The 10877-nt window shown below is 35.1% G+C and overlaps 1 protein-coding gene, 1 long non-coding RNA gene and 1 pseudogene across 6 annotated transcripts; 2 read left to right on the forward strand and 1 right to left on the reverse strand.

Annotated features, from left to right (window-relative positions):
• The first annotated feature begins 70 nt into the window (after window positions 1–70).
• LOC145941164 (coatomer subunit delta-like) lies at window positions 71–4540 on the forward strand (annotated as a pseudogene). The gene is made up of 6 exons (XR_014426138.1): window positions 71–1140; window positions 1419–1642; window positions 1726–2114; window positions 2199–2369; window positions 2468–2762; window positions 2856–4540. The product of XR_014426138.1 is annotated as a coatomer subunit delta-like (transcript).
• On the reverse strand, window positions 3491–8271 carry LOC145941171 (uncharacterized). The gene is made up of 2 exons (XR_014426139.1): window positions 8012–8271; window positions 3491–3681 (listed from the first exon to the last, which is right to left on the reverse strand). It is a non-coding gene; the product is annotated as an uncharacterized LOC145941171 (long non-coding RNA).
• A 258-nt stretch (window positions 8272–8529) lies between these two features.
• Window positions 8530–10852, forward strand: LOC145941161 (fidgetin-like protein 1). 4 transcript variants are annotated; one of them, XM_083047078.1, is made up of 4 exons: window positions 8560–8597; window positions 8807–8974; window positions 9058–9479; window positions 9567–10852. In XM_083047078.1, coding segments are annotated over exons 1-4 (1857 nt in total). In that variant the 5' UTR covers window positions 8560–8595; the 3' UTR covers window positions 10832–10852. The 4 variants fall into 4 exon arrangements, with proteins under 4 accessions (XP_082903202.1, XP_082903203.1, XP_082903204.1 ...); XM_083047076.1 differs by having other exon boundaries at window positions 8530–8659; window positions 9058–10852; XM_083047077.1 differs by having other exon boundaries at window positions 8545–8717; window positions 9058–10852.
• Window positions 10853–10877: the final 25 nt, after the last annotated feature.

Consider the following 10877-nt stretch of genomic DNA (forward strand, 5'->3'; position numbering starts at 1 on the left):
CAGCCACCAAGCTACTCTCTTCGCTCTTCACTCCTTCTGCACTACATTTTTCTTCTCGAATAAACAAAAAGTGCAAGAGAGTACAAGTAGGACGAGCAGATCAGCGAGTCGCGTATCGACGCTGCGATATTTTTGGATGAAGTTGCGCGTCCTTTGATGGAATCTATTGTTCATAGTGTCGCGAGCTGAATTAGCTGTTTGTTGTGAATTGAAATTATATCGATAAAAGAGGATATATTGCCACGTGTTAAAATTTCGTGAGAGTGTCGGCCATTTTGCTTCGGTGTTTGCCGTGACTTGCATTTTTGGGCCGATGCGTAATGAATGCATGGACATTGACTCTGAGCCTCAAGAGGTTTTAGATGCATTAAATTCTCTTTCTCAAGAAGTTAGAGGACTAATCTGTGTTGTACCTTTGAATGAAGCTGGTAAGGAGAGCTCTGGGGATCACATCATCTCGGCATATTAAGTCGAGGGGCTTAAAAAGAAATTTGATTGCGGGAAAATCTTCTGAAACTTCTTCTACATCTAAGAGGGCGGCGTCGAACGATGTTGGACTGTGCTGTGAACCTTTGATCCTGTTCCTTGAATTGGTATCTCCTTTGTGATTGTAAGTCATGGACTGATGGACTAGGACTTTTGTGAGGACTTTTTATTTTGGACGCTGTGCCATTGGATTTATATATTTCTACCAGTTTATGGCTTGATGGATGGATCATTTTGTCATCCTGTTGCCAGTAATTTATAAGAAGAAGAAGAAGAAGAAGCCTCCTTCGTGTTTTAGTATATGTGATGTGGAGAGAGTGGATATACAGCGGTTCTCCCATGTGAGAGAGTACGCTCGAATTTCGATCACCAGGCGTTTCGGAATTAACTCGTTAAAATGGTGAATGATCAAGTTTCTCTGGATATCCGTCTACCGAATCCTCGCGAATCGAAATCTCCGGCGAAGGCGCGTCTTTGGTCGCCGAAGGATCGTCGACGGATCCGCAACGTCGCACAGATGTCATCCATTAATCCAGCCGAGCCGCGATTATCCCGCAAATGTCACCGAATATATATATATTCGGAATATTCAGTGTTATCTTTTCTCTTTCCAAGTACTCATCGCTGCTGCGGTATGCACCAAAGCCGGAAAGAGTAAGTGAAACGATATCTATCCTCGACGTATCCGTATACGTGTCTCGTTTCGATAGCAGATCGCCCGGAGCTCGATTATGATAATCACATGATTATATCGTGATGTTTCTTTGCTTTCTATTCGCGAAGAAATAGACAAAGTGTCGGATGGTGTTGATTGTGTATACAAGACTTGTGTAAAAAATTTCTGTCATGCTGAATTTATTTATTATAATTAAAAAAATTTTTTTTTACTAGTGCAACTAGATTAGCTCACTCGCGATTGTTCATTTTTCCAGCCATAATTTCTCGACAGTTCGTCGAGATGACAAAGGCGAGAATAGAAGGCCTACTCGCTGCGTTCCCAAAACTGATGAGCTCGGGTAAACAGCACACATTCGTGGAAACTGAATCCGTCAGATATGTTTATCAGCCTCTCTAGAAAGTATATATGCTGCTTATCACAACCAAGGCTAGCAATATTTTGGAGGATCTGGAAACTTTGAGACTCTTTGCGAGAGTGGTAAGTAGATTGATCCATTGTGGACACAAATAATCATCAAAAAGTTTTGTTATGCCAGAGCGTTACATAAAATAAAACTTCAGATTCCAGAATATTGCAACTCGATGGACGAACTTGAAATAGCGGAGAATGCGTTCAATTTGATATTTGCATTTGACGAGATAGTTGCACTAGGCTATAGGGAGAATGTTAATTTAGCACAAATCAGAACTTTTGTAGAAATGGATTCGCATGAGGAGAAGGTTTATCAAGCAGTAAGAATGACGCAGGAACGCGAAGCTAAAAATAAGATGCGCGAGAAAGCTAAGGAATTGCAGAGGCAAAGAATGATAGAAGCTAACAAGAAGGGTGGAAGTAAAAGTCCTGGATTTGGTGGAGGATATGGAAGTGGTAGCACCCCAGCTACTCCTGCTGTCGGTGATACAGCTAATTTTGTGCCTGAACCAATTAGACCTTCCTATAAGCCCAAACAGTATGATCAATTCTAATTTACCAGACTGTAAATTATATACTGCAATTATTTTCATTCTCTGTATTATATCTGATTTCTTTTCAGAAAACCAGTCAACGCTGGACCGGGTGCAATGAAATTGGGTAGCAAATCTTGAGATGTTGATTCCTTTGTTGATCAATTGAAGGAGGAGGGTGAAAATGTTGTATCAGGACCTCTTGCTGCTCCTGGAACGAAATTGACACCAATCACTCCTCAAATAATGAACGCAGAATTGTATGTAATTTCATAAATGCATGCATTTATAAAAGAAAAATTTTAAATATTCATACACAGCAACAAATTGATTTAAACAAACACATTTTCATCAAAAGGGTTCACTTGAGGCAAGAGGAGAGACTTAACGTACGTGTCGGTCGGGACGGAGGTTTACAGAATTTCGAGTTGCACGGTGACTTTACACATCTCTGACGAAAAATGGGAACGTATTCGCGTGCAAGTTGAGAACAAGGACACGAGAGGCATTCAGTTACAGACTCATCCAAACAAGGAATGGACAAGGAATTATTCAGAGCGCATGGGCCACAAAACCATTTCCGTTAAACACTGACGTGGGTGTGTTGAAATGGTGTTTCCAAGCCCAAGACGAGACAGCATTACCAATTTCAAGTAAGAGATTCATCAATTGTACCCATAAATCAACTTTGTTAAGTTTGTAAAAATCAAAGAGTATATATATTTAATTAATATCGTTTGTAACAGTAAATTGTTGGCCTTCTGAAAACGGAGAGGGCGGATGCGACGTGAATATCGAGTACGAATTGGAGCAGGCTGATCTCGAATTGAACGACGTCCAGATAAACATTCCTCTATCTATCGGATGCAACTGTATTGTTAGCGAATGCGACGGACACGCACGAGGGACGACGAAACACGTTAGTCTGGTCCTTACCGGTGATCGATGCTTCAACAAAATCTGGCTCGATGGAATTTTCGGCCCCTTCTTCTACACCCGCAGATTTCTTCCCACTTCACATTTCGTTTACATCTAAAACGCCGTATGCCAAAATCAAGGTATAGAATACGAATTTATTGCACAAATTACAAGATTATATCCAACTCCAAAATTTATTAATAATAATTATAATAAATAATCAATAAAAATATAATAAATAATCAATAAAAATATAATAAATAATCAATAAAAATATAATAAATAATCAATAAAAATATAATAAATAAATTTTTTTTAAATAAATAAATTGTTTTTTTTTTTTTTTTTTTTTTTATTATTATTTTATTGGTCGATTTCTTTGTCGTCAAATTGTCTACAATAGAGTCGTTTTATACAACTAAATTACGTAATGTGGTTGTAGAAAATTTAAGAAATTTAAGAAAATTTAGAACTTTAAATACGTACCAAGTTTGTTTCCTTTTTATAGGAACGTAATTTTGAACGATATGGTTTTTCGTTATTTTCATTTGGTACGTCGTTTGTTCTGGTCGTGTTTGGTCCATCGTTGTTTGGTACATCTTCGTCATCTGACGATATTTCTATAACTTCTATAACTTCTTGTTCCGAGTTTTTCTGTTGGTTTTTATACGGTTTAATTAGTAAAAAGAAAGTTTTCCTATTTCTTTCTGCGGGGTCTACAATAGAGTCGTAAGTCGTAAGAAATTGACCAATCACAGTTGAATGTGAGGAGAATAATCGACTGTGATTGGCTAATTTCTTACAACTTATGACTTTACGACTTTATTTACTTACTACTGTTTCATCGATTAAATGAATATGATCCTTTAATTTTATTGGATCATTATATATATTCGAGCAATGGCAGCATTTAATGCTGCCATTGTCTAGAAATTTTATATACGGTTGAATAATTTTGTAATTTAGCTCTTCTTCGATACTATTTATTTTGTGGTCTTCTTTCAAATGTAGCATTGCATTATTTGCAAACTTAAAAATAATGTTAACTGATTTTTTGCAGAATGTGCATTGTAATTTCTGCACTTCGTCAGTTTCATTATAATATTTTAACCAAATGTCTTTTTTTTCTGTTGATATTTCTTTGTGATTTTTGATGTGTTCTTTGAGATGCGTATAATCTTTTTTTAATTTAAACATTTTTGGGCACGATCGGCATTTTATATTACTGGAGTTGGTCATTCGTATAAAATATAGCCACTTCCAGCTATGTATCTTATTCTCCATGTTTTCTGTGAACAATATAATATTTGAGTTTAATACCTAAAAATTTACGCTTTTATACAACTAAATTACGTAATGTGGTCGTAGAAAATTATAACTTTTTACGTAAATTTATAAAAAACTACAAACATGGACCAAATCGCGTCAAATCGCGTAGATTTGACGTAAAAATCACTTTGAAATAATTCAAAAACTTGTAATTATATAATAAAAAATCATAGTTTTCACATAATTTCGTGTAAAAAATTGTAAAGTTATTTTCACCAGGGATGTGTCTTCCTATTTTTTATTCTTATTATCATAAAAAATAAGATTTATATTATAAAATTTTTCAATGCATATATAAATATGTATATATGTATACTACATATTTATATGACAAATAAATAAATAAAAATAAAAAATAAAGTTTTATAAAGTAATAAAAGTAAATAAAAGTAAAAGGTCAAATAAATTTAAATTAATTTTTCTCGCAAATGCTTGAAAGTTGCATTGAATGGCTTTAACAGTGATTAGTAGGAGGGTAGTAATGTAACATATATTAATCTTATTAAAATCGGAGAGAACAAATCCGGAGTCGATGTCGGTTTTATACAATGTGCTCACATTGTAAATAAATATTGTGCTTTAAATGTTTTTATGATAATTATCATCCAAAAGTTTGTAAACCTTTCCAGAATTTTGATAATTCCGAGGACGAATGGAAATATATGTAAAAATAAAATTTTTTTATTAATAAAAAAGAAGTTTAAATTAATTTTTCCAGCAAATGCTTGAGAGTTGCATCGAATGGCTTTAACTATGATTAGTAGGAGGATAGTAGTGTAACATATATTAAGCTTATTAAAATCGGAGAGGACACATCCGGAGCTTCCCCTTGTTAGCATCAATGAATGTCAAGTGTAATCGACTGTAAAAAAGTAACTTAATATGTAATTAAATTTTTTTTTTAGTTAAAGTAGAGATTCTTTATCAAGCGAAAAGTATACGAGAAGCATACTATAAATAGTAAATGTAGTAGTGCCCAAAGGCTCGTATTAGTAATTATTACTTGAAATTGTATTTAAATTGAAATTATAAAATTTTTATTTTTGTTTTTTATGATTTATGTAATTTACAAAATAAAATATTGTATATATCTTTTACATATATGTATATTAAAATTAGTTTCTGCTATGCTATTATCTTAAAACAAGAATTAAAAATAGTCACGATACAGAATAGAAATAATCTCTCGTTTCATGAATGTTTGTAACGCTTTTCAACGCCCTTAAGCCCAATCTACAATGTGCTCTTTGCGTTTTGTTTCGTGTTCTTTGCCCTTTCACGATGATGTTTCTTCTCTTTCTGTTGCCTGAGATAAAAGTGGACGAACACTAAATTGTCGGTAAAACATAGCACGAAGAAGCAAGAAAGCAAGAAGACAAGAGCACATTGTAGATTAGGCTTTAGCCTTAGACACAATCGAAATAAGTAACACGAACTTACGAACATAAACATTTCATCAAGATATTTTACACGACCTTGAATCTCAGGCTTCCTTGCTCCTACACACACATTGAAAGTTTTCTTTGACTTTACGAGCGATCGTACAAATAGACTAATGATGCAACGAGGACCGCGCCATCAGTCCGACGTAATAGCCGATAATTAGTCGGTGGTTTATAGCGCAACACAGCTATTGTAGACTAATATATTCCGGTTTGGAGATGTATTTCGCGTGTACTTCCGACACGAGAAACAATATATTTTTGAATTGCCAGCATATAATTACGTAGTTAAAAATGAAATGTTACAACATCTCATCTTTTATTTGATTTCCGAATCAGACAACTAAATCTGCATAACTATACAATACAATTATAAAATCTAACTATTATTATATATGCAATATTATTTGAAAATGCAATATATTAAGATATTAATATGATGCTTAAATGCGATGCATTAACATAAAATATATAATATAAATAATAATAATAAAATGTTATAATATAATATAAATAGTAATATATGTACATGTAGTAATATAAATATAATCATATAAATTTTATAATTATTTTAATTATTTAATAAACAAATTTTCTCGGAGAAAATATAAATGGGAAAATATATAAATAGAAGTAAATTCTGTAATATAAATTATTTATGTCATATAATACATAACAAAATAATAATAAAAATATAATAATGCATATATGAGTTTTGTCAAAGTATATGTGTGTATATACAATCCATCTTGCTCCTTTATGTTAAAAAGTCTTTTGACAGGTACAAGTATAAGCAAGTGTGTGTGTGTGTGAAAGGCTGAAAATGAGAAAGGCTAATCAAAATCGAATGTTATTAGCTCAAGCATAAATTGCATTACAATCTTATCATATATTTAATACTATTAAAATTTATTGAAGTTTATATATTTATAGTTTTATTATATATTTATAGTTTTATTAAAGTAATATCGAATATTATCACGGAAAAATATCAACAAAAATGTTTAATTTTTTTTAAAAAGATAAATTATATAATTGTAATATGCATGTTCTATCAATATCTTACATCTCTCTTCATATTGTAGTAGATAAAAGTTATCGATAACTCAATTTATTTTAGGGTTTGCTCTTTTGCTGTTCTAAGGGTGCCGTCACATGGGGCGTAACTTGCGTAAGCGTAACCAGCGGATCGCCAATCACCGAGTTATTCCGATAGAGCCCTTCATCGAGCTCTATCGGAATAACTCGGTGATTGGCGATCCGCTGGTTACGCTTACGCAAGTTATGTCCCATGTGACGGCACCCTCACTCGACACAACCGTAATTGGGCGAACAAAGTCAGGTGAGATGAGAATGTGAAAAGTCAATCATTTTTTTAGAATCTTATTGTTATTATTAAATGTTATTATACATATATACATATATGTATGTGTAGATTTATTGCTTAATGCAAAGGTTTGATTTTTAAATTAACAAATCTTATTTTCGCTGGAGAATTTTATCGATGAGTTTTTTCAAAACGTACAAAAACTTTTAATTTTAAACAAACTTTATATAATTTTTGAGCATAAAAAATATTTTTCTATAAAAATTGTTTAAAGAATGTTTCAAGCTTTATAATTAGCTGAAAGCGTTGTAAATACGCAATTTTTCATTCATTGTAAACTGCTCCTCTTCCATATTTTTTTATTATATTTTTTTAGAAGATAAAAGTAACATAAATCTTCTAAACAAACTTTAATGTGTATGCTTGACATGTATATGTTATCAGTGGGATAGACGTATCGTAATATGTACCACACCCTTTCGTTATCGTTAATATGACTGAGTTAGGGTGCCGTCACATGGGGCGTAACTTGCGTAAGCGTAATCAGCGGATCGCCAATCACCGAGTTATTCCGATAGAGCCCTTCGTCGAGTTCTATCGGAATAACTCGGTGATTGGCGATCCGCTGGTTACGCTTACGCAAGTTACGTCCCATGTGACGGCACCCTGTGAAACTGCGAGATCACTAGGCACTTCCGGGATAGTGATCTCACATTTTCACATTTTCACGCCGAAAAAAATAAGGCTCGGCTGGATTAATGGATGACATCTATGCGACGTCGCGGATCCGTCGACGATCCTTCAGCGACCAAAGACGCGCCTTCGCCGGAGATTTCGATTCGCGAGGATTCGGTAGACGGATATCCAGAGAAACTTGATCAATCACCATTTTAACGAGTTAATTCCGAAACGCCTGGTGATCGAAATTCGAGCGTACTCTCTCACATGGGAGAACCGCTGTATATCCACTCTCTCCATATTACATATACAAATACACGAAGGAGGCGAACAGAGGGCGCGATGTGCTGACGTGTGCCATGATGAAAGATGTTTCGTCACGAACTAGAAGAATTTATGTAGTACGGAAACCCTCGAGCGCATCTCTAGACTGCGAGCGGAAGAGACGCTTTGCTCGACCAATCGGAACGCGAGGATTAAAGAGTTCTTCGTCCTGATTGGTCAACGCCAAATACCGCGTCCAATCGCAGCGTCGATACGCGACTCGCTGATCTGCTCGTCCTACTTGTACTCTCTTGCACTTTTTCTTTATTCGAGAAGAAAAATGGAGTGCAGTAGGAGTGAAGAGCGAAGAGATGCTTGATTATGATTGGTCGATTTGCTTATTGCCCGTCTCGCATTTTGTCAAGAAGCTCATCTACGTATTTTATATGTTTATGGAATTTACGTGCATGCGCACAAAAGTTCCGTTGAAGAAATTTGTTTATCGAAATCATAATACTGTATTTGGGAATGTAAATTTAAATATTCAATATTATATATTATGACAAGGAATAATTGTTGCTGATTGTCAAACGTATAAAAGAATATTGAATTATAGTCCTAAATAAATTCGTTAAATATGTGAAACTTGAGTAATAATAATGGCCAAGCTTATCTTGAGACAAGCTACATATTTTGTTAAATATATTTTTCATTAAAATTTATTGAATTTATTTATTAGGGATCCAGACATGAATTCTAATAATGCGACACAAAACTCGAAGACGGAAAAAAATAATATTTTGGCCGCATTTCATACGCTGAAATTTTCAAAGCAAGATAAAGATTTTAATATCGCAGACATTGAATGCAGATCTCTTGCTATGAAAAATATCACAGCTAAATTATTGTAAGTTGAATATTGTGAGTTTTTTCTGTCATATTAAAAATTTATCATACAAAACATTTTTATTTCTTTCTCAAATATTCCAGTGATTCAGAGGATACAGCAGCAGTGTTATTACGAAAGGACCTTGAAAACTATCATACTTTAATGATGGATACAAACAGTTACTGGAGACAGATTAAATCTCAATTGCAAGATATAGAAAATCATGCGTTAAAATGGAAATCGGAATTAAAGGATGAAAATGTTACACTGAATCTTATAAAGCCTTTGACTTGTCAAAAAATTAATACTTTATCTTGCAAAGAAAGATCTTATAATGATAGAGACATAGAAAAAATAGTAAATAATTCAAGAAGAAGTAAAGATGTACAAGAAAGAAAAATTTCTTCACAATTACAAGCATCTTCTAGTCACAACTCAAATAAAGAACTTTTGTTAAAGCCTAATAACAGTGAGCAAAATATATCAACATATTTCACAAATATCCAAGGAAATGACAATTCTAGTAAGCATACAAGTTATAACAAACAGAGTGCATCACAAATACAATCAAACAGGCAACATTCTTATCAGAATTTGGATAAATTTGTAGAAAGGAGACTTATATTAAGCAGTAATAATACAAAGGACACAATTAAAGGCTACGAATGGACAAATCCACATGTACCAAAATTAAAACGAGCTGCTTCTTCACAATTTAACGATGAGGATAATAAAACAGAGAAGAGCGCTTTCGACTCTTTCAGGAGCGCCAGAGACGAATTATATATTCAAGAAATGAAGAGGAACAAGTCGGTGCCAAAAAAAACTCTAGGTGGTCGTCCGGCGGCCAATTCTCGGTTCGTCTGTCCGTTTAAGCGAGATAAAGAAAAGTCGGTGCAGAGTTACAATAATCCGCTGCAAAACCAAACAAATGCGGAAGAGGTGGAGGACGAGAGATTAAGGAATATCGATCCAAATATGATCGAGTTGATTAGAAACGAAATCATGGAGTCAAATAAGACGATAACGTGGGACGATATCGCCGGTCTCGAGTACATCAAGAAGATCATTAAAGAAGTGGTGGTATTTCCTATGCTGAGACCGGACATCTTCACTGGTCTTCGTCGTCCGCCCAAGGGAATTTTACTCTTTGGTCCACCTGGAACAGGAAAGACTCTCATCGGCAAATGCATAGCTTCACAGAGCAAGTCCACGTTCTTCTCGATTTCGGCGAGCTCCCTGACCTCTAAATGGATTGGCGATGGCGAGAAGATGGTTCGCGCGCTATTCGCGGTGGCTAAGGTTCATCAGCCGTCCGTTGTCTTCATCGACGAGATCGACTCGCTGTTGACGCAACGTTCGGAAACGGAGCATGAATCCTCCAGGAGACTGAAGACAGAGTTTCTGGTGCAGCTAGACGGCGCGACGACTTCGGACGACGATCGCATTCTAATTGTCGGCGCAACCAATCGACCTCAGGAATTAGACGAGGCGGCGAGACGGCGTCTCGTCAAGAGGCTGTACGTTCCTCTGCCGGAAATCAAAGCACGCAAGCAGATAATTAATAATTTATTATCATCGGTGCGCCACAATCTTGATGAAGCGGATATCGTGAAGATCGCGGAAAAGTCGGCAGGATATTCCGGCGCCGATATGACGAATCTATGCAAGGAAGCGAGCATGGAGCCGATTCGAAGTATCCCCTTCAGTCAATTGGAAGATATCAGAATGGAAGAAGTGAGGCACATAACGAGTTGTGATTTTGAGCAAGCGCTGATCAACGTGCGACCTAGCGTGTCTCAGTCGGATCTGAATATTTATATCGAGTGGGATCGCACTTATGGATCTGGTACTGCACAAAACTATGTAAAGTGATACAATGAACAAACAAATCAATTATAAGGTACTATTTTATTTCATA

The sequence above is a fragment of the Prenolepis imparis genome, unplaced genomic scaffold (assembly GCF_030444845.1).
Source record: "Prenolepis imparis isolate NDT839.2.m4 unplaced genomic scaffold, iyPreImpa1.0 SCAF_9, whole genome shotgun sequence".
Lineage (NCBI taxonomy): Eukaryota > Metazoa > Arthropoda > Insecta > Hymenoptera > Formicidae > Prenolepis > Prenolepis imparis.

What these genes read in the sequence shown, in the direction of transcription:
- LOC145941161 (XM_083047075.1), top strand. An exon ending in AATATCACAGCTAAATTATT is followed by an intron (nt 8,975 to 9,057) that starts GTAAGTTGAATA and finishes CAAATATTCCAG; the next exon opens with TGATTCAGAGGATACAGCAG.